Genomic DNA, 27,117 nt, shown 5'->3' with positions numbered 1-27,117 from the left:
ATAGAGCCAGAAATTGACAGAATGATCACATGTTATTATTGGATTGGAATGTGGATCTTGGCTATAGAACTAGAAATATGAGTCTATTGATTAAGCCTCCTGTGATTCATAGAGAATGATTTCCTCCACGGAAAAGGTTGATCATTCAGTTGAGCACTTATGACAATAGTTTTCATAGACAGAAGTCAGATGTTTCTAAGTTCTAAGGCCAGCACGAGAGATTTACATTAATAACTGAAAATCTACAGATTTTATTGGATAAATGGTTAAATATTTAGTTGTGAAAATATAAGTTTTTCTCCATGGAGTTAAAATGTTTATGCTGACCACTTTCTTTAAGAAAACATCCTAGGGGCATTATCAATTATAAACAAAGGAGGGTCAGTACTCAGGCTCTTTGTTTTAAGGAAGCAGAACTCTGAATTTTTGTTTAACTGCCTAAATTAAACTGCTACACAGAGCCCTTTCTATCTCGGATAAAAGCCACGTGTTCTTCTCTCGCTGTTAGAGAGGGTTGTGGAAGTTTTTGGTGGTCAAGTGGTTAGAACCCAAGATAGATTCTGTTCTTCTAGCACAGCTACAATTTTCCACCTGTAATTTCACAATGGGTGCTATAGCCCACTGTTTCCACACTGCACCAACCCAGGTCTCCGAAATACTCTTGTCTGACTCTACCAAGGCCTAACACTTAGCGTAGAATTGCACAGTAGGAGAAAAAGAAGCTCTGGTACCATCTGATACCCTTCTTAGAGCATTAACATAATCTCTATAGAATAAAACCACAATTTTTAAAAAGTGGTCCATTTCACCTATTGTAACTATGGCCTAAGTAGTTCAAATAAAAGGGTTGTCATGATAAAGAAGAATCCTGTTTGTCATTGAACACCTAATAATGCTAGATGGAAAATGTGGCTAATAGAAGAGGCCGTTTGAATAAGGAAAAGATCTAGAACAAAGAAGATAAAAAGGTTTCAAGCTGATTTGATTTTGAGTGTCTTTACACTGTGTAGTGAAATTTCATTAACTCGTATTCAGAAAATCAATTACCATCACCTAGTTTGGGCTAAAGATTACTTTAGAAATATTTATGATGCAAGAAAATCAATAATAAAATTTTAAAAATAGTTCTTTCCAGTTAGGATGTGTATAGTGAAAACAGTTGGACAAACAGGCACAAGGAAATATTTTTCATTCGTGGAGAAATTCTGGGAATTTAGTTTGCTCCCCAGGGAATATCAAGCTTCTAAATATTTTAATAAATAAATATTATATTTTGTTCTTAAATATTCTTTTTTTTAAAAGACTTTATTTATTTGACAGAGAGAGACACAGCAAGAGAGGGAATACAAGCAGGGGGAGTGTGCGAGGGAGAAGCAGGCTTCCCGCAGAGCAGGGAGCCCGATGCAGAATTCGATCCCAGGACTCCGGGATCATGACCTGAGCCGAAGGCAGATGCTTAGCGACTGAGCCACCCAGGCACCCCTTTTCTTAAATATTCTTTTTTTTTTTTTTTAAGATTTTATTTATTTATTTGACAGAGACACAGCGAGAAAGGGAACACAAGCAGGGGGAGTGGGAGAGGGAGAAACAGGCCTCCCGCAGAGCAGGGAGCCCGATGGGGGGCTCGATCCCAGGACCCCAGGACCATGACCTGAGCTGAAGGCAGACGCTTAACGACTGAGCCACCCAGGCGCCCCCTTTTCTTAAATATTCTTATAGAAAAAATATATATATATAAGTAGTTTGATTGGAATCTATAAACCAGATATTTCCAAAGTAGATATTGCCCATATTTGGTTAATACCTGAATTTACAGGGTTAGTATCCATACTATTTATTCACACAATTAAATTGTGTAGCCACATCATGTGTACAGGCCTCAACCACACGTTCTTAGTTGTGATTTCCATTCTCAGTTATTGCCAGAGTGAACGCATTGTTTAAGAAACTTGGGGTAAGTACCTGGGCAAGTGCTTTTGCCTATCTTGGGGATTCCAATCTGGGGTCCATGCGTGAGCTTTAAGCACCTCTGCAAATCTGCAGAAATTGCATGAAACAATTTTTTATGTGTTTATATAGAAATCTTCAGAAAGTCCATGTTTTTTTTAAGATTTTATTTATTTGTCAGAGAGACAGAGAGAGAGAGAGCACAAGCAGGGGGAGCTGCAGGCAGAGGTAGAAGCAGACTCCCCACTGAGCAAGGAAGCCAATGTGGGACTCGATTCCAGGACCTTGAGATCATAACCTGGGTAGAAGGCAGATGCTTAACCAACTGAGCCACCCAGGCGTCCACAGCAAGTCCATGTTTTTCATGATTATCAAAGGTCTTTATCCCCTTTAAAGGGTAAAAACTATTGATGTAAGGAGTCCTTACCTACCTGCTATTTGGAAGAAAAACTATTCCAAATGTAACTTCATACATTTTGGTGACATTAAACATTTTTTCTGTAAAGTTTCTTGTACCCTTTGTTGAGCTAACAGTATTTCTATAACCCTATTATGTGCAGTAGATGTTGAGAATAAAACTATGAACCAAAACAGACATGTCCCTTGCCTTCCCGAATGGTTATATAGCAGAGAGCACTCTTAGTTTTCCTCATTCTCTATATCAACTGGAGGAAAACAATTATAAATCATATTCAAGTTCATCTAATTTCAATTAGAAAGCTCTCATATATACTAAATGCATGAAGTAAAGTGACATCTACTGTTGGTTAAGTGGCAGTGAACTATGGGTAATTTTAACTTATTCTTTGGAAATTATGCTAAACGGCTTGATCAATTCTTAAAAGCATAGTTTTGTTTCTTTTTTTATATTTTAGAGTAATATTGAAATAATCTGAATTTAAATGTTAATAACATTGTCTTTTCTTTTTTTTTTTTTAAGATTTTATTTATTTATTTGACAGAGAGAGAGACAGCGAGAGAGGGAACACAAACAGGGGGAGTGGGAGAGGGAGAAGCAGGCTTCCCGCGGAGCAGGGAGCCCGATGCGGGGCTCGATCCCAGGACCCTGAGATCATGACCCAAGCCGAAGGCAGTCGCTTAACCAACTGAGCCACCCAGGTGCCTCTTGTCTTTTTTTTTCTTAAAAAAATAGAATACTCAAAGTGTAGAGAAAAGTTTAGAGAACCAAATAATAGTAATGTTTCTATCACCCAATTTTGGCCAGTCTTAACATTTTGCTATAGTTGCTTTAGACGGTTTAAAAGTAAAATATAGTAGACATATTTGAGGCCCTATGAACTCCTTCCTGATTTTATTTGTCCTTTTCTCCTCAGAGGTAACCACTCTCTGGTTTATTGTCTCTGTGACTGTTTTCATACTTTCATTATGTATTTGTGTACCTATAAAGTTTATAATATTGCATTTTTTATACTTGATATAAACAATAACATACTGTATAAATCCTGCTGCAACTTAATTTTTCTAGTTTTGTAGTATGCTTTTCAGATTTACTCATATTGGTCATTAGCTCTACTGATTTATTTTAATAAATTGGCTGGATTATACCATAATTTATTTTATTGTTGATGGACATTTGAGTTGTTTCCAGTCTTTTGCTCTTAGAAACCGCGCTGCAGTGAATACTCTTGTATGTGATCACTTGCATGTACACGAGAGTTTCTCTAGTCTATATGCTTAGAATGTGGTGCTCGGGTATATACTTCTAAAACATCTGTAGATACTGAGAATTTGCTCTCCTAAAGAGTTGTACCAATTTACACCCTCATCGGCAGCGTGAAAGAATTTCTATTGCTTCTCACCAACACTTAGTGTTCTTAGGCTTTTTAATTTCTGACAACCTGCTTGGTGCAAAATGTTATTTCATTGTCATTCCATTTGTGTTTCTCTGATTCATAGTAAAACTGAGCTCCCTAAAAATTATGGGGTTTTTTCCCCACAAAAGTTTCTCCTATGAATTTTTTTTTTAAGATTTTATTTATTTATTTGACAGAGAGAGACACAGCGAGAGAGGAAACACAAGCAGGGGGAGTGGGAGAGGGAGAAGCAGGCTTCCTGCTGAGCAGGGAGCCAGATATGGGGCTTGATCCCAGGACCCTGGGATCATGACCTGAGCTGAAGGCAGACGCTTAACGACTGAGCCACCCAGACACCCTGAATTGTTTATTCCTCTCATGTGTCTGTTGGATTGCTGACATTTTCCTTATTGAATTGTTAGGGTCTTTAACATACTCTTGATATAAGTACTTTGTAGGTTTGATGTATTGCAAATATTGTTCCCTAGTTTATGGTTTGGTTTTTCACTATGTTCATGGGATATTTTCACTTTAATGTAATCAACTTTATCAATCTTTCCCTTTTGATAGCTTCTGTAAAAAATCCTTCATTAAGCTTTTCTCCTTCATTTCTTTCTAAAATGTTTAAAGTTGTGATTTCCATATTTAGACTTCTGTGGTGATAATTTTTGTGTATTGTATGAAGCAGGGAATTGTTCCCTCCCTATTGTGCCAGCATTACTCCCTTAAGAGACTATTCTTTCCTCATCGTTAACTTTTTCTTTTTGAGAGAGAGAGAAAGAGAAAGAGAGTGGGGGGGGGGGGCAGAAGGAGAGGGAGATAGAATCCCAAGTAGGCTCCAAGTCCAGCATGGAGCCTGACACGGGGCTTGATCTCACAACCCTGAGATCATGACCTGAGCTGAAATCAAGAGTCGGACACTTAACCCACTGAGCCACCCAGGCAGCCCCACGTTGTTCATTTTAGTCTCACCACCACAGTCACTCAACAAATTAGTTGTGTGACATTTCTCTTGTATACGTTACTTGTAGAGCATCCTGAGTTTCCCTAATTGGGCCAAGTCTTTCTACTGACCTCCACCTGTGGCTTTATCCCTACTCACACTCCAAGCCTGGTTTGCCATCTGAGAAATACTGGTCAATCTCAGGACCATTCTTCCTAATGCTCCCAGGCTCTCTGTCTGCGTTCTGACCACTAGTTTTTTCCTAGTGATTTGCACTTCTATTTTGGGTTATTCTATTCTATTTTGAGTTACGGTGATCAACCACCCCACTTTGCCCAGGACTGAGGAGTTTCCCTAATGCAGGACTGTTGGTGTTAAAACAGGGATGGTTGCTGGCAAAGTAGGATGGGATTGGTCACTTTAGCTCTTACTTCCAGTTTCGGCTTCCTTCTATGTTGACTCCTTGGCTCTTGAGTCAAGGTATTATCGCTATGCTCACTAATTATCTTTACATTGAACTTATATTTGTTGTGGTGCTACTATATATCAGAGGCTGTGTGTGATGTGTTTCACATCATATAGTATCTCATCGAACAGTTACAACAGCTCTCTATGTCTTCCTTTTACACATGAGGAGAATTGCCCATTTAATTGGCAAGGATCACAAAGTTAGTGACATGAGAGAATGAACCCAAGCCTTTTGACCAAAAATATTTTATTTCTATAAAACTTGCCATCTTCCTAAGCTGAGGAAAACACAGCTGTAATTGCATGAATGGATCTACACCTCTACTAACTGAACTTCTGGGTGGAACCCTATCATACCTAGTCTCACTGTCTATATATTTTGGTCTAATTCCTGCCACGTTTGACAGTACATGAAATCAACTTCGTATGTTATAAAGCACAAGTCATAATTCCATTTGCTATGCAACAGTACAAACATATCAAATGTTGTATTAAGATAATAACTAAGAAGAAAGATAACATGAATACTATCACATAGCAGTTCACATTGCCACATCAGAGTGTATCCCTCCAGTCAAAATGTCACTGCATGGATATGGGATCTTTTTATTACAATGCAGCTTCTTTATCAGTCTTTTCCTTTTTATAGCTTATTGAAGAAATCTTGCAATAAGTTTTTCTCCTTTAATTACTCCAAACCCCAAATGTTATTTGTAGATTAATACGAAATTATATACAAAATACAAAATACTATTATTTGTATGTTAGTTCCCCAAATATTAACAGGAATTAGGGAGGGGAGAAAATGGTCCAATTAGTTTGGGAAACAAATTTATTATAGAACTTCTCCATTTTTTATGTCAATTTGCATTGTGATTTCCTTACACAGAGATAGTGTAGCATTTTCCAAATGATTTGACCATGAAACCTTTTTGTTTTGTTTCATGACTTCTCACTAGCTTTGAAATATACACAGGGAGAGGGTGTTTTCATTCTATAACAGCACAATATCCTCCAGAGGGCAGCATGTTCCCTTGGCATATGGCCAATCACCTGTTTGTTGAACAGATTGGCAAAGGTTTTGGAACATGGTCTATTATATTTCTGGTAATGGATGTAAAATTCCTAGTGTAAAATTTCTAGTTCCTGTAGTAGAAATAAGCATTGAAATTTAACTTAAGGCCTATAATAAAATAGATGTATGACACTGACATAAAATACTAAAAAAAGAAACCAATTGGGTCTCTACTTGATCACAATTACATCATTGGACTGTAAAGTTCAGATCACAGGCCAATCTTTATTCTTTCTTAGCTATTTGTATTGCATACAACAAAACCAAACAAAAATCCAACATCTTATAGTTTCTAAGCTTAACTTCAGAAAACATTTTCTAGTCTTAGAGCAAGACATCATTTTTTTTGCCTTCAGAAATTCATTATTGCTCACCTTAGTTAACAAATAGCCTAGTACAGTCCAGATGGATCCATTGGACCCATGGACCTCATCTGGCAAAAATAAATTCTGTTCACTTGCTCCTTGAATTGAGCTAAGAAGCTTATTTTTGCAAAGACTAACTGGGGAGGCAGAGGAGGAGAGAGCGAGAGATCAAGAACATATTAGTGAATATATACCTTCCAATTGCAAAAAGATATGGAAGAAACACCTGCTTAGGTGGTTAGAATGAGCAAAGGCTATGGTTATGGATTGGAGGTTTTCTTTATGCAACATTAACTGGCTTATAGTGGGAAGTGAATTCATGGTCATGTGTCTTAGCAATATCATGTTTTTACTGTGAACTCAGTGTCAGTAACCTGATAGGATGGCTGTTTTGAGGGCATCACTGGACTGGAGAACTCCTGAAATGTTCTAAGGTTTGATAATGACCTTACAACAATGATATTAGGAAACGGTTTTGCTCCCATAAATCTTCTACATCCTAGAAGGAAAGGACAAAATTATTATTGTATTTACTATGTGGTCAGCACCAGGCAAGTCACTTAGAGTTTAAAGATAAATAAGATGTCTTGCCTGCCCTTAAGTAACTTACAGCGTAAAAACTAGCTATCTAAGAGTTAAAATTTATTTGTAGAAAGTCTCTTTGAAAGTCGTTTATGTCCTTAACAAGGTAATAAAAGCATTTCTATTTGTGTCTAGTAAAAGATTCAAAGTAGGTAATCCAAAATATTTGTTGACTCCAATTGGACTGCAAATCCCTTCTTTCAAATTTGCTGAGCCTTCTCCCAGTTTTTTTTCATTTTTTATTAAAAAAATTTTTTTAAAGATTTTTTCTTTTAGCAATCTCTACACCCAACCTGGGGCTCAGACTTACAATCCTGAGATCGAGAGTTGCATGCTCTACAAACTGACCCAGACAGTTTTTTTAAAAAATAGTCTTCCCTTGGGGCACCTGGCTGGTTCAGTTAGAGCATGTGATTCTTGATCTTGGGGTTTCAAGTTCGAGCCCCATATTGGGCATAGACATTACTTAAAAAAATAGTTTTCCTCCAATAAAAATAAAAATATTCCTTAAAAAATAGTTTTTTTTTTAAAATTTTTATTATAGTGGGACACCTGGGTGGCTCAGTCAGTCAAGTGTCTGCCTTCAGCTCAGGTCATGATCCCAGGGTCCTGGGATCGAGTCCTGCATCCGGCTCCTTGCTCTGCGGGGAGCCTGCTTCTCCCTCTGCCTGCCGCTCCGCCTGTTTGTGCATGCTCTCTCCCTCTGACAAATAAATAAACAAAATCTTTTAAAAAAATCTTATTATAGAATCACAGGAAATTTAAAAATATCAAAAATATATCATCAACCTTCCAATTACACTTTCAAATATTTCACTCATTGCCATATATATTATCTTCACATATTAACTAAGTTGTTCTTGATCACTATAGTAATTACCTTTATCATCAACTATAATGCTGAGTTGCCAAAAAATTCAGTTTAAGACATAAAGTGAGTTGGGCCCCAAAGACAAAATCTTAGTGATCTTTTACCCAATTCTAACAATTGTCACCTTTATGTAAGATGAAAACAAGAGAGGAAGTGAGATTAGTGGCTTAGTTTCTTTATATCAGATGAAAACTAGAGAAAACATGGTGTTTTCGTGGCTCTTACCTCACAGCAAAAAGTGGTTGGGTCGGTACAGGTTTCCTGGTTCCAGTCTATGTAGTGTTCCTGGCCTCAGTTTCCTTATTTGGAAACAAAGGAACTGAAAGAGATTTTTTTCTTTAAGTATTTTTTTGTGACTATGTAAGTAATATATGCACTGATTTCTGAACACTTGGGAAAAAAACAGAAGAATATAAAAATAACCCATAATCTTATCACACAGAGAGAGCCACTATTAACATTTTGACGTATTTCTTTCTAGAAAGAGGATTAGAGAAAGACAGGAGAGCACATATACATACAAGTTAGGAACGGGACATAACCGGATGTATAGACAAAATCAACCAATAGGAGAATACTTACAAGTACTTTGTGAAAATAAAACAAGATATCGGGCACTTGGGTGGCTCGGTCGGTTAAGCATCTGCCCTCAGCTTAGGTCATGATCCCAGGGTCCTGGGATTGAGTCCCACATCGGGCTCCCTGCTCAGCGGGGAGCCTGCTTCTCCCTCTGCCCTTCCTCCTGCTTGTGCTTTCTTTCTCTCTCTCTCTCTCTCCCAAATAGATAAATAAAATCTTAAAAAAAAAAAAATAAAACAAGATATGAATTGTTCTTAAGAAAATATAAATTACATTAATTGACTCAAGAATAAATAGGAGAAAACCTGAATAGATCTATAACTATGAAAAAAACTGGAAACATTTGCAGAAACTTACTTTCATGAGATAAGTATCATTACAATCCCCATTTTACAAAATGGGGAAACTTGAGAGGCTACACGTCAAGAAATTAGCAGAGCTGGGACTTGTCAATAGTTTCCATTATCACAACCACTGTACTCTGAGAAGGTCTGGACCCCAACAAGGAAAAATTCACACTATGGTAGTGAAGTCATTTAATGATCAGGAACCCAGACCCTGTTCTGTGCTAGGCACTGTTCTGGGTGCAGGCGATGCAAAGAGGAATAAGCATGCAATGGTCCCTGTGTTCAAGAAGTTTCTAGTTGAGTCCAGACAGACAAATAATTATACAGACTACACTGCAACATGCTAATTGTTATAATAGAGGTAGAAAAAAGATGTTGTCAGAGCTCAGAAGAAGGAGTGAGGCCGTGGGAGACAAGGAAAAGCTCATATGAAAAGTTCCACTTTGGCTGGCTCTGGAAAAGTAGGCAGAGGAAGGAGAGAAGGAAGGCATTCCACACAGAGGGAACAGCATGTGCAGAGGTGAAATGCTATTGATAGTCTATACATTGACTTCTTCATAAAATATTTTTTTAAAAAACAATGCAAAGAGACATTATGTGTTTTTGACAGAAGGCAATATTGCTCAGCAGCATCTTTTCCTTATTCCATCTTGACAAAAACTGCTGTTAGTTCATGTCGTGATATTTGGCAAAAATCTACTGTATTCTTCCTTAATGAGTTATCAGAAATTCTGCCATGCCATTTGTCTTCTAAGCAAGTTATTATGAAGGCTGTCAGTAAAGAGTAAAGATGAGGATAAACAATATATTCAGCAGTCAGCAGGGGGCTGAGAATCTGTTCATTCAGAATCAGCAGGGGGCCGTGGGAAAATGTCTATTCTTTAAGTAAGCCTAGGAAGGACTACCATGCAAAAGAGAGGGTACGTTTATAAGAAGTTAAAGAAGTCTTCCTCTAATTTAAACTTCTAGGAGCTTTCTGTGGGCCTTCTGCTTACAGACAGAGAATGAATAAAGCATAGCAGACATTGTGATATAAGGGTGATGTTAATTTTGACCACTCACCAAAACCTAATTCAGAGACTGACTGATGAATCTGATACTATACAGAAGGTCACGTGTATGGGTAATTAAGTTGACAGTCACAAATGTCAAAATAATTCACACTCAGTCTGCAGTACAGGGATTTCACTGTCTTAGTGAGGCTATTATTAACTATGTGGGTAATTAAGAATTAAAATTGCGTGTTTGTCTTCCCCAAAGTTCTTACAGTTTGGGTTAGAAGAGCAAAGGGACAAAGTTTAGAGAAAGACAGATCTGAGCTCTGAGGCTTATTCCTTGCGGGGCTTTGAACAGGTTACTTAGCAACTCTAGCTAATAATGTCTATTTCATAGACTTGCCATAAGGATTAAATGATATAATATATGTAAAGTGTTAGCACACAAGTGTTCCATAAATGGCAGTCGTAACAATGCTGCTGCTGGCTTAAATATTATTAGTAGTATATAGATTCAAGGACAGTCTAGACTTTTCTCTGAACATAATATGTGCTGATAGGAAGAAGAAAACGTTTATTAAACCTAAACATCTATGGATAAATTAATTATATTATGCATAAAAATATATTCTGCTGATAAATTTTATCTCTTGTACTGTCACTAATGCAATCTAACTTGTTGTCTATGATCAGGCAGAAACAGAACCAGTTTTATTTTTTATTTTTTATTAAAAAAATTTTTTTTAAGATTTTATTTATTTATTTGAGAGAGAGAGAATGAGAGACAGATAGCAAGAGAGGGAAGAGGGTCAGAGGGAGAAGCAGACCCCCCGCTGAGCAGGGAGCCCGATGTGGGACTCAATCCCAGGACTCCAGGATCATGACCTGAGCCGAAGGCAGTCGCCCAACCAACTGAGCCACCCAGGCGCCCCAGAACCAGTTTTAGTTCTTCTTTTTAATTTATCACATTTCTAATTGTTCTACTCTACTTTGAGAATCTGAGTTTAAGTATAAACAGCATCATTGAAAGAGCTCATTTTTCAGCGCATGGTTTTAAAATAATTATATTTTACTGCCGAATGTCCTCAACATACACGGTAAACTGAAAGGTTTAACCTTCTAGAAAATTATTGTTACTTAAACTGGAAAACGATTCTGTCCTTTGAGAGGATAAAGGGTTAATCTCCTATAACTGAAACCCATAGTTAGAACTCAAGGGATATTATTTATTTTAATCTTCATTTTTTTCCAGTTATTAATTTAAACTATCAGAGAATAACAGTATATTAAAGCTGAAAATGTCCTTAAATGACCTATTTCAGTTCCTCAATTTGATGCAAAACTAAGGTCTGGGATGTAGCCAAATACCAAGTGTGGTACTTCAACATTTTTGTTTTAGAATTGCGGCACCTATAAGTAATATATCCTGATAATTGCTAGAAGTAAATAATGGAACTAATTTGGTATGGAATAAACCAGACTTTTTCTAACTTGACTGGTTCTCACACCTAAGGATAAATCTCAGCTACTTGGAACATTGTGGATAACATTAAATGCCTCCCTTCTAGTACTCTGAATAATAGCCCACATTACTTTGATAACACATGCAAACATTCTCTAACATCTGAAAAGTTAAAGTGGTACTCAAAATCCCTCATTTTAGGTGTTGGACAGATAGCATTAGATGCAGAATATTTGGCTTTGGGAAATTTTACACATTTTCTGGCATACAACTAATATCTTTCTCAAATATTTGTCTATATTGTCTTGTTCACTGTAACTGCATTACATATTGGCCAACAAGATCAAACAAAACAATTTTTTTGACAGATACACTCTTTTGGTCTAAAAAGAACACAGAATGGGTTTTTCCTGCAGGCCAGTTGATGTCACTGTATAAAATTTGCAGTAATTATGATAAAAAAAACTAAAATAGACTTTTTAACCCTGTACTTTCAACAATTTTTCACCCATACACATCCAGTCATGCATGTAAAGCTGTCGTTTCCAATCTAGACCTTATCTGATTAGTCTTAGCTATTCTGAAGCACTGCCAATCAGAGTGATTGTGTTATCACCATTGTGGCAATTAAATGCTCTATTTGTTTACTATTGAAAGCACAACTGATCTGACACACAGTCAAGTTACAAATAGTTCTGTGTCTGATATTAATGAATGCCCATAATGCATTTTTCCAAAGTTATTTCTTCGCAGTTAAAATGACACAGTGATTCTCAGCTAGGGACAACTTTGCCTCCCAGAGGACATTTGGAAATGTCAAAAGACATTTTGATTGTCACAACTGGGAGAAGAGGAATCTAATGGGTGGAGGCCAGGCATGCTGCTAACTATCCTACAATGTACAGGTCAGGACACCCCCCATCCCCCAAAACCACCCCAATGAAGAATTATCTGATCCAAAATATAAATACTTCGAAAGTTCTGGGGGTGGATGATAGTGATGTACAACAATGTGAGTGTACGTAATGCCGATTAACTGTACACTTCAAAATTGTTAATGTGGTAAATTCTCTGTTATGTATATTTTACCACAGTAAAAAAAATATATATATATCAGTAGTGCTGAGACAGAGCAAACAGGAGAAGGGATTTCTAGATGGAGAGAATATCTTGTATAGTAAAGAAGCCTGGCCCGTGATTCAAAGGCAGGCATTGTGGTTTGTGGGACAGAATGGAGAGAGATGAAGTTGGAGAGAAACTTGGGCAAGGAGTTTGTTTCAGGCTGCTAGTAATTGGGAACCATCCAAGGTTGGCAAGCAACAGAATAGGATGTCCAGATTTTCATTTTGTTTTGGAGGAGGGGAGTGTAGAGACAGCTCTGGTAAAAGGAGGGTAACAGGTGAAGAGGTAGGCTACCAAGGTTTATTTTTTAAAACTTTGATTCAGTGTAAACATTTGACAGATGAGGAAAGTGGGGGGAGATTGTATGGAACAGGCGACTGTGGGAGAAATTCCATGAGCTTTTGTTTTGTTTCATCTGTGTTGTGCAAACAGTGAAGTCCCCATTTGTACAGATTAACTTGCAAATGCCTGTGTGTCAATTAGAAATTTTACTCGAAACTCACCAATGCCACCCCATGGAAGTAGGGCAAAGAACTGCAGTATGTTTAAAGTCAATATTTAATGTTGGGGCAACATTATTTGAGGTGTCCCCAGCTTTTTTTACCCCCAAAGGCTTCTTTTATTATCTACCCTCCACCTCAAGTTGAATTGAGGATTTATGAAACTAAAAATATCATTTATTGACAATTTGCTTTCCTATTTTTATAAATCAGATACATATATAAATGCCAATCAGAGCTCCTGATCCATGATAATCAACCAGTATTTATATTTTGAGTTAATTTCATTATATTAAAAGCAAAGAAGCATGAGATTTCAGTTTTATACAGTCTACATTAAGTAAATGTACAATTGTTCAACTATACTTTGATTTGTTAGTTGTTTTGGTTTTTAATAATAAAAATAGTTTGCAAAGCCCCAATACTACCTACAAAGTGATCCAAGTCTTTAAATAAAGAGCAAAAACAAAAACAAAGTGATCCAAGTCTGGGGGAGGGGGGGCGTGTGTTTATAAACCATTGATCTAATCCACTGATTTTCAACAGGGGGCAATTATGCCCCCCTGGAGGACATTGGGCAATGTCTGGAGACATTTTTGGTTGTTACAGCTTGGGTTGGGGAACAGGGTTGCAACTGGCATCTAGCTGGTAGAGGCCAGCGATGCTGCTATAATACATACATCCTACAATACAGGGACAGGCCTCACAACAAGAATAGTCTGGCCCAAAAAGTCAATAGTACCAAAGGTTGAAAACCCTGGTGTAGTCTAATCCCTTCATTGTACAAATGAAGACAATGAGACCCAGAATTGTTAAATGACTCTTCCTTTTATTTCTAAAAATTTAGTTTAATTTTTAATTAGGCAAGACATTCAAGGAGTCCAAAAATAGAACATACATAAAGGTATCCAGGACTCAAACAGACATTTCTCCAAAGACCTACAAGTGGCCAGTAATGACATGAAAAGATGCTCAACATCATTAGTCATTAGGGAAATGCAAATCAAAACTACAATGAGAAGGTTTTTAAAAATTATTATTAGGTTTACTAGAATGGCTACAGTAATAATTTTTTTAAATGGAAAATAACAAATGTTTGTGAGAATGTGGAGAAATTTGGACTCTTGTACGTTGCTAGTGGGAATGTAAAATGGTGCAGGCATTGGAAAACAGTTGAGTAGTTCTTCAAAAAGTTAAGCATAGAATTATCATATGACCTAACAATTCTACTTGTATGCATATATCCAAAAGAACTTGAAAATAGGTACTCAAATAAATACTTGTAAATGGATGTTCATAGCAGCATTATCCACAATAGCCAAAAAGTGGAAATAACTCAAATGTCCATCAGCAGATGCATGGATAAATAAAATGAGATATGTATGTATGTATATATATATATATACACACACACACAATATTACTCAGCTATTAAAAGGAATCAACTACTGCTACATGCTACAATGTGCATGAACCTTGAAAATATTATATGAAGTGAAAGAAGCCAGAGACAAAAGGTCACATGCTGTATTATTCCATTTATATGAAACATCCAAACTAGGTAAATGCATAGAAACAGAAAGCAGAGGTGGCTGCCAGTGGCTGGGGGGAGGGGAAAATAAAAGGTGACTGCTTAAAAGGTACAGGATTTTCTTTTGAGATAATAAAAATGTTTTGTGACTAAACAGAGATGTGCTTGCAACAACATTATGAATATACTAAATTCCATTGAACTATATACTTTAATAATTTCACATGACGTGAATTTAATGAATTTCATAATAATTTCATATTATGTGAATTTCAAAGTGTGTATGGTGAAAAGCTTATCTTTGGTCTACTTTCAGCCCAGTTCCTACCACACCCACCCATAGGTAACCAGTGTTCTTAGTATCTGAGGAATCCTCCAATATATTGACGCATAAACAAATGGATAGATAGTTATCTCCCTCTCTTTTTTCACACAGAGGTAGCACGTGATATGTTATTCTGTGCCATGCTTTTCTCAGTAATTTACCTCAGAGATCATCTGTGACATGGACACTCTTGAACATCACAGGCCAGTTAATTAGTGAAATGTTCCTCAATCTGGTTCGTTTGATATTTGCTGATTATTAGATTCTGATTGTGTCTTTGGTAAGAATACCACAGCAGTGCGTCTTCTCAATTGCATCTTGGCAAGTGACACACTATTTTGATTTGTCCCATTGCTAACAATGGTCATTGAATCATTGGATTAAGGTGGTACCTGCCAGGCTTTTTCACTGTAAAGCTATTTTTCCCACTGTGCAATTAGTTAGCAATCAATCACATAACATGTGCTATTAAATCTACTATAACAATGTTTTCAATGACATCTTCTGCTATCTTATATACTGCCCTTTTTAACATAACCTCATGTATATGAATAAATGTCATGTGTCAACTCCGATTTTCTCAGTCTCATCTGAGGGGTCCTGCCTCTGCAATGTCTACTTCATGAGGTCCTAGGTTCCTCCACCTGAGGCTGACACCCAAGGCTCCTCCCACCACACTAAGCTGTAAAGCCTGGGCTATGCTCAGCTAGGAGAGGATGGAACCAGTAGGTAAATTCCCTCTCAGTGCCTAGGCACCCTTTGTTGGATTGTTCCAATGCATGATATTTCAATAAACCTGTCCAGAGACATCCTACATGGCTGACCAATTGACTGTTTCTGTGAAGGAGCTGTAACCAGCTCAATAATGTAAAACCTAGTATTTGCTTCTCATTCTTCCCTGTCTTACCTTTTTGCTTCACACTTACTGCCCTGGGATTGGGCCTGCCAATAAAACATTCACACTTAAATTTTGCCTTGGGGTCCATTTACAGAGATCATGGGCTTGACACTATGGGAGAAATTTCTCTTCTATCAGAGTAATAGAAACAATTGTGTTTTTCCTGAGTGATTTTTAAAAAAATATTATGGAAATTGGATCATGTAACCAATCATATTTCTCTTTGCTAGGACTCCAAAAGTTTAGGGACAAATGTGCAGCCCATCCCTAACCAGTGCATAAGGCAATATGGTATAGATGTCTGTATTCTAATCTTATATCTGGTTGTATTTTTTCTTCATCCTTCATTACTTCATTATTTCTTTTTGTGTGTTTTTTTAGTAAGAAACTTAAAACCATTTGTAGAATATCCAGAAGATAAAGAATATAGCTTAGAATAATGACAAAAGCACAAAATGAAAGACAGAGGCTATTCTGGGGCTCTCTCTAAATTATGGCGTGACCATGTTTTCATCATCTACAAAATTATAGGTTTAGACTAGGTATCTCTAGGGTTCTGTCCTAAGTTCAAAATTCAATGATTCGGGACACCTGGGTGGCTCAGTCAGTTAAGTATATGCCTCTGGCTCAGGTCATGATCCCAGAGTCCTGGGATCGAGGCCCACGTAGGGCTCCTGCTTCTTTCTGCCTCTGCTCCTTCCCCCGCTTGTGCTCTCTCTCAAATAAATAAATAAAATCTTTAAGAAAAAATAGATTTAAAATCCAGTGATTCATTAATACCGACTTAAGAAGTGGAGCACACTTGACTCCTAACCACAGTACCAGGCTTCCCTTGAAGTATGATTCTCTCTCTATGATGGTAGAAAGAATATGGGCTTTGCACCACCAAAAAGGCTCGGATTCTAATCTAAGTTTAGTGCTTATATGACCGAGGAAGTGAATATATTTTGAATTTTAATTTCTTCTCTAGGCAAAACACATCTTTTAAGTTTGACATAGTATGCGTAAAGCTTCTACCAGACTAAGGCACTCAGATCTTGCCTCCCTCCTTTCCCTCCCACTCTTTTCCCCCCTCACCCCTTTAAATCTACTTTGGCCATAACTGATTCTGACCATAATCATGGGAAAATAAAATGTTGAGATTACGGGAATAAAGAAAATAAAAGGAAGAGCTCATCGATTTTAAAACTAACTTTCTAAACTATCCCACTTCAGCTTGCATTTATGTTTGTACTTCTGTTTGCTATATATTTGATATATATATTTCTATGTATTTGATATAAATTGTATATATCTATAGTATTTATTTGTACTCTACTCAAACACATTTTAGGGACAGGCAGCATTGTGTAAAGGAAAAATCTTAGGCTTTGTAGACATTTCACCTTCTATATGGCCTTTAGCAAAATACATAACCTTCCTGAATCCGTCTCCTCATCTCTAAAATGGGGCTAATACTACCTACCTGGAAGTGTTGTATTAAATAAATTATATGAAATATCCTAGCATAACATAGCAGGCACTAAATATGTATTGGTTCCCTTCTTCTCAAAGAGGTTTTCAAGTTCCATGAGGGCAGAGATCACATGTTGATTTTATTCACCTCAATAAATATTTCTTGGTCATTTAACAAATTACTTTTTAGCTGTTTGTTTACCACTGGAATTTCTGGGTTATATGCTGAGCAGTAAAACCGAGGCCTTACCAAACTGTTCACCCTAATTAATAATTAGGGACCGTTTGCTCAGAATGTGCTCAAAATGTATTCTAGCTCATTGCAAAAAATATAAACCCCGTGTTTCCATCATATTAGAGCCAATTATTCTGATGGTATTCTGTTGAGCCATATGCTAACCTGGCAAATATATACTTTTAAAATAATTATGCCTTTTAGCCCAGAAATTTTACTTCTAAGGATTTACTGTAAAGAATTAGAGATATACTCAGACTCATGTTCAAAAGTATGTCCAAAACACATTGTTTATAATGGGGGAAATGGGAACAATAAAATGATTAATAAACTAGCACATATATATAATACCAATTATGCATAATAGACCTTACACTACATTTTAGAAGAATATTTAATTATATGAGAATTTGCTCAATATAAAGTGAAGAAAACAAGTGAAGAACTATATGTCGATATCTTTTTTTTTTTAAAAAGTGCATATGTTACAATAAATAATACACCAAAAAAGTAAAGTTGTTTTCTTTGGTGATACTAGTAATTTTTGTTTTAGAATTTCCTGTATTTCCAAATTCTCACAAAATGTACATATGGTTTTTAAAATTCAAAAAACACCAATGACCTTATGCCCGCTTTATTTTCAAAAAGGTAAGATTAATATTTAATGCGAGGATGAAAACCAACTTTAGGGACGCCTGGGTGGCTCAGGCAGTTAAGTAAGCATCTGACTCTTGATCTTGGCTCAGGTCATGATCTCAGGGTTTTGAGTTCAAGCCCTGAATTGGGCGTGGAGCCTAATTAAAACAGACAAACAAAAAAAACTTTGAACACAGCTATGTTTACAAAGATTATGGTAATACTTTTTTTCACTTCATTGAGAAAACAATTTTTTTTAAAAATCAGACTTTTAAAGCATATATTGAGCTTTTGAAAGGTAACTTTATGAAGTACAAAAAGCAAAGAGTTTTCAGAGTGAAAGCCAGGTGGGTAGCCCTGATCAAGTTACCTGCTGAGCCATTTTCCTCATCTCTAAAATGGGAGCATAACACCCAAATCACCGGCTGTACAGTAAGATTTCCATGATAGCAATTGTGAAGGACCCTGGCACATAGTAGGAACTCAGAGTCTATACAAAGTCTCAATGTTCATTAAATGATGGTCAAACTAAGGGAAAACCCACTGAACTTCGGGGTAAATAATTCCAACTGTTCGGCATAAACTACACCAAAAATTACTGTATTTTGTCAGTATTCTCCACCGTTTTCACGGACATTAAAATAACAGTAAACATTCACTGAACCCTTAAATCCCAACCTCTTTCACATTATTTAATCCTCGCAAACCCTAAGGATAGCACTGTTTGTTTAATTTTTATCCTTTTTTAAAAATTTTTATTATGTTAGGCCATTTATTGCTGAGTAAACAAAGGTCTTTAGGAGGAGACAAAGGCCTTACGGGGTTAAGGAACTACCCAGCACCATCCCTAAGTGACGGACAGAGATTCTGAACTCAAGCTGCCTCCAAAGTCTTAGCCACTACCCACTAACCTACTACTCCATAGGCAACATTCAAACTTCAATTCCAAATCCATTTTTTTAGGGCCGCAAAAACGAAACGGAAACAAAAACAAAATCCAGCACTTCTCAAAGTGCTTATTCTCCAAGAACTGCATTTAGCATTTCAGATCCGAGAGAGCTGAAAGTCTGCCCCCCCAGACGCGGAAGTCAGTGCGATTCTGATCAATACCGTTACATCAGAAAGATTAAAGACTGCGCCGGGTCTCTGGTGGCAAAGCAAAAGCAACAAAGAAACAGGGAGACCACCACACCATATTCTAGAATCAATTTGACCTCCTCTAACTATATTCTGTACTTGACTTCCTTTGGTGAGTTTCACGTCTCTTAGTCTAGTCCTGCTTCTCCCACTTCCTTTAAAGTGGGCCGAAATAAGCGTTACAGAATAGAGAAGGGGACTGTGGTATAGAAGCCCCCAAATCACGGAATCTGTGGGAAAGTGAGCAAGAAACTCAAGAGCCAAGAATCCGTCCTCACAGGTGTAAAATGGCAAGACAGCCCCATTGGCCATGCTGGCGAGAAATCATGTCGGCTCTACAGGACACACAGCCGAACCCTCGAGGCAGGTGAGCAGACGAGAAACCCGGACCCGCCTCCCTGCCTTTGCAGCCTCTCCGGGACCCTCTCCCGCCAGCGCTACTACTGAAGTTTCCCATAGGGCTGTGCGCCGCGCGGAAGGCTCGATCGCTCGCGCAACCACTGGTTGCCAGGAGACACTGCCCAGCCACCTCCTCCAATCAGGACGCATCTCTCTCTGCCCAATCAGAGAAGCTGAGAGAGCTGTAGTCGGAGGTGAAAGGTCACGCTGCTGTTTGGCGGCCATTTCTCTGGAAGCTCCGCGATTCGCGCCCGGCGGGAGCTACGCCAGTCACGAGGGACGGACTACACCTGGGTCGGCGGCGAGTTTCCTGCATCATTTGCTTGTAGTCGCCATGGTAAGGAGGAGGAAGGGAGAGCAAGGGAGAGCGGTGACCAGCCTCGCCGGGCCTGTTGGTTGGTTCGCGCGTTTCCCATTCATCCGCGTGAGGAGCCGCGCACCCGGTCGCCAGCCCCTTTCTCCCTGCTTTGGGGATCTGAGGCGCGTGCTCTCCTTCCGATGCCTTTCCCTCCCCAGCAGTTTCCGGACCCCTTCCCCTCATCGTTTGATTGTGAGCCTGAGTTATCCTTGCTGGCTGGGACCACAGGGTCGGGGTAAAGATGAAGCGGTTTTTATGTCTCTCTTATCACGCCCAGAATCGGTTTTCTTTCATCATGTTGCGATTCTTAGCCCCGCAGCCCTCTAGAATACAGAGCCCAGGCATTGGAGCATTCATTTGTTCGTTGACCAAATGTTTTTTGAGCTCATGCTACCTACCAGATGCTGTTCTAGGCGCCAGAATATAAGGTGAAAAGTACTAACGCGGACCCTGCTCGAGATTTACTCAGTCGGGTATGAGAGATTGTATTAAATAACATCAGCATGTAATTGCAAATAACGTGCAGTGCTAAGAAGAGAACAAACAGGATGCTGTGAGGATACGCGGTGGTACATTAGAAGAGTGGTCAGGCATGGCATCCCTGGTAGGAGGATTTAACCAGAAACCTAAATGATATGAAATATGAAAGCCAGCCCCTTAAGGAGCAAGAGGAAGGGTGTACAAAGCACAGGGAACATGTGCATAGGCCTCAAGGCCTGAAAGAAAGCTTGCCCAGTTGGAGGAATTGACAGAAAGCCACACAGCTTGCAAGAACAGTGGTTATGAGATAGGGTCGGGAAGATCTCTTAGGTCATGTTAGGAGGTCTGGATTTTACTTAAAGTGCAGTTGCAAGCCATCGAGGCATTTTAAGCAGAGATATCCCATGATAAAAATACTTGCCCTGTGGTAAGTCGGAGAAAAGAGTAAAAACTGGAGACCCATTAGGAGGTTATTGCAGTAGCTCCTCTGTTCTTTGACATCACTCTGAATACGCTAATTACCTTAGAGAGCTTTAGTAGTCAAGTTTCTTGGTTATTTTTTTTCTTCGGACTGATGGGTGAGCAGATGAGGGAAGAAAAAGTCTGAATTCACTGGGGGATACTACTGCTGGTTTGCTGAATAAACAAACATTAAGTGATTGCCCATATGTATAGGCAGCTTTGCTAAATCAAATCAGACCCACAAGACCTAGCTCCTGGAATTCAAGTGAAAGACTGTCAAATGCCATCTGCCCCCCTTCCTCCCCTCTGTATCCTCGTATTGGACTCTGACATCTCTGAATTGTTTGTGTGTCCCTGAGATCGTCTTGTTGTTTTACTCTTCCCTCCTTTTACATAGGTAGCCTTTTCTACCTAGAACAACCCCTTTTCCTTCTGGAAATACCTTTCATCCTTTAAATGGAGGCATTACTTATTTTGGGCAACCTTTCCTTTCGACTCTGGATTGATTTGGTACCCTTATACATAGCATATCTCCTCTTACAGTATAATGTCTATTGGTATGTGTTTTGCCTCTCTTCCTCCTGCTGTGAGCTTGAGGACAAGGAGTGTAATCTGCATTTATTTTTTTTCACTGCTTTTACCTTGTTTCTTTGTAGCCTGGTACAATGAGTAATGTATAGTAGGTATTCATTGTGTAAGTGAATACTGAATGAAATTGCCTAACTGGGTATTTAAATTTCTCTTACGCTTTTCAACAAATAGAAGTGAAAAATATGTAGTAAAGTGAGAGTGAGTCAAGAACTTGCTTTATTTGGATACCATAAAATATTGGTGATTTGGTAGAGGGGAGTAGGTAATGGAAACTGAGCTAAGGAAAAATAATTGAGTCCTGTTTTTGTTCTTTGTGCAGAGTTTGCCTCTCAATCCCAAACCTTTCCTGAATGGATTAACAGGAAAGCCAGTAATGGTGAAACTTAAGTGGGGAATGGAGTACAAAGGGTACCTGGTATCTGTAGATGGTTATATGAACATGCAGGTAAGCTGAAGAGATAAGAATCATTAAATTGTATTTATTTTGCTCTACCTTAACTCCTCAAAGGTTTACTGTGATTTATAAGAATGAAATCAACCAAAGTGACAAACATAAAACAAAATTCAGAAACAAAATCAAGGTCAGGGAGGATATTATAACTGTGATAAACTGTGTATGAGACCTGTAAAACCAAAATTCAGCCACAGAATTGACTTCTAGTGGTTAAAATAAAAAGAACTCCGATATTTGAGTCACAGTGGCATAAGGAAAACACAAATGAGGTTTTTGTTTTGTTTTGTTTTGTAGAAAAGGCAAAACTCTCCCAACATTTAGCTCTGAAAGAAATTTTACTTTTTTTTTCTGAAAGAAATTTTCAAGTGAATTTCTTCGGTCTTTTAATGAATGCTAAAGACATAAAATCAAAGTAATTCAATAAAAGCATTTCTTGAGGGAGAAGACAGGCCAAACCAAAGGAATTGATGAACTGTGACTGAATGTCTGTTATGCTAGCTTCTGTAAATGTTTAGGACCAGGTGTTTTTGTATTTAAAGATTTATTTATTTTAGAGAGAGAGTGCCGGGGGGGATGGGTGGTGGATGGGAGAGAGAATCTTAAGCAGACTCCCCGCTGAGCTTGGAGCCCAACGTGCAGCTCCATCTCATGACCCTGAGATCATGACCTGAGCTGAAATCAAGAGTCAGATGCTTAACTGAGCCACCCAGGCACCCCTTGTTTTCTTTTTGTAATTGTGGTAAAATATAGCTAACATAAAATTTACCACTTTGACCATTTTCAAGGGTAGAACTCAGTGACATTAAGTGCATTCATATTATTGTGCATCTATCACCATTAGTGATTTCTGAAACTCTTATATCGTCCCCAACTGAAACTATACCCATTAAAAAATAACTCCCCTTTCCCTCGGCCCTTGGTAAATGTTATTCTTTCTGTCTCTGTTCTAGCTCATATAGTGGAATCCTATAGTATTTGCCCTTTTGCGTCTGGCTCATTTCATTTAGCATAATGTTTTTAAGGTTCATCCATGTTGTAGCATGTATCAGAATTTCATTCCTTTTAATGACTGAAATAATATTCCATTGTATGTATATACCACATTTTAATCCATTCTTCTGTTGGTATACATTTGAATTGTTTTCCGCCTTCCGGCTGTTGTGAATAACGCAACGACCATGGGTGTACAGATATCTGTCAGACGTTCTTCTTTCACTTCTTTTGGATATATATCCAGAAGTGGAATTGCTGGAATTTTCTGAGGAACTGCCATACTGTTTTCTATAGCAGCTGTATCATTTTACTTGCCACCAGCAAAGCGTAAAGGTTCCTGTTTCTTCACATCCTCACCAATACTTGTTATTTTCAGTTTCTTTGATAATAGCCATCCTCATGAGTGTAAAATACCTCATGGTTTTGATTCGCATTTCCCCAGTGATTAGTGATATGCGATCTTTATGTGCTTATTGGCCATTTATATATCTTTTTTGGAGAAATGCCTGTTCATGTCCTTTGCTCCTTTAAAAACTGGGGTGTTTTATTTTTTTGTTGCTTAATTGTAGTAGTTTCCAGCCCGGTTTTTGACGAAAGAGTCTGAAGTTATATTTTCCTGAAGCATAGGTATTTATGTGACTGATTAATGGCCGATGGATTTTAAAGATTACTTGGGTGGTCAGTCCAAGTATGACTCCCAAGTATTCCATACTGGTAGTACTTGTAGGAAGAGTACTAACAGGGGCACTTGTAGGCAAAAAGCTGAGATTTTCCTTAATTTAAGAGGTTACCACTTAAACAGATGATGCTTAGGTCCCCAAAGTTCTTACAGAGCATGGTTTTGGCCTGGAAAATTCCTCAAGCAGGAATCATTTACCAAGGCCATAGAAAAATCTGAAGAGTATACCATTCTGCTGAAAATGTTCTAGACTTTGATAGTGGTGGTGATTATACAACTTTATGAATATATTAAAAACCACTGACTTGTACACTGTAATAGTGAATTTTATGCTATGGGAATTATATCGCAATAAAAGAAAGAAATAAAGAATACCCATGGAATATTTGGTTTTAGAAGTAATGTAGTTCCTGGTGAGCCTGCCAGAGTTGTGAAATGTATCTGAGTAGCCACATTAATGATGTTTTTTAATTTATTTATTCAGCAAATGTTTATTTTTTTATTTTTAATTTTTTTAAAGTATTTATTTATTTGAGAGCGAGAATGAGAGACAGAGAGAGAGCATGAGAGGGGGAGGGTCAGAGGGAGAAGCAGACTCCCTGCCGAGCAGAGAGCCCGATGCGGGACTCGATGCCGGGACTCCAGGATCATGACCTGAGCCGAAGGCAGTCGCTTAACCAACTGAGCCACCCAGGCGCCCTTCAGCAAATGTTTATTAAGAGCCCATTATGTGCCTGGCTCTGTGTATACACCAATGAATAAAACTAAGTCACTACTTTCAAGGAGTTTGTGTTGTAGTAGGAGATGGTAATATAATGTGATATCAGATAATGATAGACACTGTGGAGAAAAAGAAAGCAGAAATGGGGTAGTGACAACCGTGTGCAGTGTTAGATAGGATAGCCAGCGAAAGGTTCTCTGAGGAAGTAAATTTAAGCAGAGAAAGGATTGAGTGAGCAACTGAAGGGCATATCAAAGAAGGAAGAGCATCTCAGTTTGAGGGAACGGAAGTACATAGGCCTTGTGGCCGAAACTTGCTTGGTATGTTGAAGGCATGGCAAGAAGGCCAAAGCAGAGGCACCTGGGTGGCTCAGTTGGTTAAGTGTCTGCTTTCAGATCAGGTTCAGGTCATAATCCCAGGTATCTGGGATTGAGCCCTGCGCCCCGGGCTCCCTGTTCAGCGGGGAGCGGCTTCTCCCTCTCCTCCCAACTTTGTGCTCTGTTGCTATCTCTGTCTCTCTTAAATAAATAAATAAAAATTTTTAAAAAAGGGCCAAAGCAGAATGATGTAGGGGAAGAATGATAAAAAGGTTGGAATGGTAGTCATAGAGAGCCCTTTAAGTGATTGTGATTTCTAAAAGTAACAAAGTTTGTTACCTGTATGTGGAAGAAAACCTAAACATTTTGATGTAAAATTAGAGTTTCCTGAAATAACTATAAAGGTCACTCTGAATTGTTTAACTTTCTCTTAAGAACTTATTTTGCTCTCTTTGTTAGCACATAATTTAAAAAATTACTATTCAGTTCTTTGGTTTGGGTGTTCTAATATAAAAGTATTTGATAATTTAGCCATAGATTTTGTACTCTGAATTTTGTAACTTCTTTATAACTGAATTTTTGGAAACCTTTAAAATCACAACTTACTCATAAATTAGAGACTGTTTTCCTCAACATATGTTTTAATGTCTAATAGAAAGAAATGTTACATAACTAAGAGATTTAAAAAATTATGTTGAAACAAGCTTTATTACATATTCTACATCCATCAATGTTAACTTAACAGAATGTTTATATGAAACCCAGAAGTACTATAGTAGTAAAAGAAAGCTAATCTATTATAGGTAATTGTTGGTATAGAAAGGTCTCAGTTAATAAGTTCTCTCACCAATATTACCTAATATTTTAGGTAGTGTTACACTATTTTCTTCCTGTGTTACTATACTAATATATTTTCTTTTGATTTAAAGCTTGCAAACACAGAAGAATACATAGATGGAGCATTGTCTGGACATTTGGGTGAAGTTTTAATAAGGTAACAAAACAGCAGTAGTATATATAAGGAATGACTGGAGAGCATTAGAAATACCTGTTTAAATAGACAAATGCCTCAATTTCAGAATCACTTTAAATCACTATTAACATATTCTACAATTAAACTTAAAGAATTTTGAAATCCTTAAACTTGTCCAAGAAGATGGAAATTTTTTGGAGTTATTCATCCTTAAGATTTTTCTAGTGATGATAGTAAACTTTCTAGCTTGTAGCTGTAACCTTTTTCAGTGGTTTTAGTTGCAAGAGCTTGGTTTTGAATTTCAGTTGGATCTGGCCGCTGTTAGGGATTTTTGTTATATTCATTTTCTTGAACTAGAGTCACACTTTCAAATTTGAGTCATTCCTTGTGGAAGATCATAAAGATACTATTTTATAACATCCACTGGGTGAATAAGTGCCATGGGCTTTTTAACAAATCAATGGTGAAAACATTTTTTAAAAAAGAAAGAAATGATACATTGTAAATTTAGCATTCAGTATTTTTATAATCAAAAATATCTAGCAATAGTAATTCAGATTTTAATGTGGTTTCCGGTTGGAACAACAAAATGGATTGTTTTTCTATTTACAGGTGTAATAATGTCCTTTATATCAGGGGTGTTGAAGAAGAAGAAGAAGATGGGGAAATGAGAGAATAGCATCTTTTGTGGGGAATTTTTTTTATATATATTTCTAGACAATAAACATTTTTTTTTTCAACTTGACTCATGAACTATTCCTATTCAGATATTTAAATGTAGAGCTCAAATGTTGAAACAGTTGAAAGATTATTCGGAATTAATACTTTAAGAGCCATTCAGCTTCATTCAAGTTGGTTTTCTTTTGTAAGCTCAGTAATCTTTTTTTCTACAGGGGAAAGTTATATGCTTCATAAACATTTATGAAAGTGAATTTCAGCCCTTTTCTTGTAATTCTATATTAACTGAGACCTTTTAAAAACAACTTTCTTTTAAAGTTATTTTTGAACAACTTTTGACATGTATTAAGTTAAATATTTTCTTAGAATTAATATATACTGTTTTATTTTACTTAGTAGCTAACAAATTACATGTTAATTCTATGTCAGTGTAAGCTAAGTAATGTACATGTTACAGCTAAAATTGAAACATCACCTGAAAATTAAAATGATTGTGGATATAGAGCACAACAGAAATTGTGAACTGATATTTAGGCTAAAAGCATTTGGTTTGTTCACTTAAGAGAATTAAGTGTTCTGAACAGAACTCCTTAATGTGAATTAAAAACCAGTCTCACAGTTAAATTCTGAGGATAGTACTAGTGGTTTTCATTTATGTTTTAAACTCCTCAAAACCATTTAGAGTTATACATTGTTAAAATGTATATTCCACAGTGATAAAATAT

The 27,117-nt window shown here is 37.4% G+C and overlaps 1 protein-coding gene across 1 annotated transcript; it reads left to right on the top strand.

The window, feature by feature from the left end:
* The first annotated feature begins 19,582 nt into the window (after positions 1-19,582).
* On the top strand, positions 19,583-26,459 carry SNRPF (small nuclear ribonucleoprotein polypeptide F). The gene is made up of 4 exons (XM_034987810.1): positions 19,583-20,023; positions 21,897-22,022; positions 25,671-25,735; positions 26,327-26,459. The coding sequence occupies exons 1-4, from the start codon at positions 19,598-19,600 to the stop codon at positions 26,391-26,393; spliced, it is 684 nt and encodes a 227-aa protein (XP_034843701.1). The 5' UTR covers positions 19,583-19,597; the 3' UTR covers positions 26,394-26,459.
* Positions 26,460-27,117: the final 658 nt, after the last annotated feature.

The sequence above is a fragment of the Mirounga leonina genome, unplaced genomic scaffold, assembly GCF_011800145.1.
Source record: "Mirounga leonina isolate KUSES-001 unplaced genomic scaffold, KU_Mleo_1.0 Mir_418, whole genome shotgun sequence".
NCBI classification, from domain to species: Eukaryota; Metazoa; Chordata; class Mammalia; order Carnivora; family Phocidae; genus Mirounga; species Mirounga leonina.
This window is presented reverse-complemented; position numbering and strand designations above follow the sequence as displayed.

What these genes read in the sequence shown, in the direction of transcription:
- SNRPF (XM_034987810.1), top strand. Translation starts at nt 19,598, where the DNA reads ATGCTGGCGAGAAATCATGTCGGCTCTACAGGACACACAGCCGAACCC. An exon ending in ATTTGCTTGTAGTCGCCATG is followed by an intron (nt 20,024 to 21,896) that starts GTAAGGAGGAGG and finishes TTCTTTGTGCAG; the next exon opens with AGTTTGCCTCTCAATCCCAA. An exon ending in TTGGGTGAAGTTTTAATAAG is followed by an intron (nt 25,736 to 26,326) that starts GTAACAAAACAG and finishes TTCTATTTACAG; the next exon opens with GTGTAATAATGTCCTTTATA.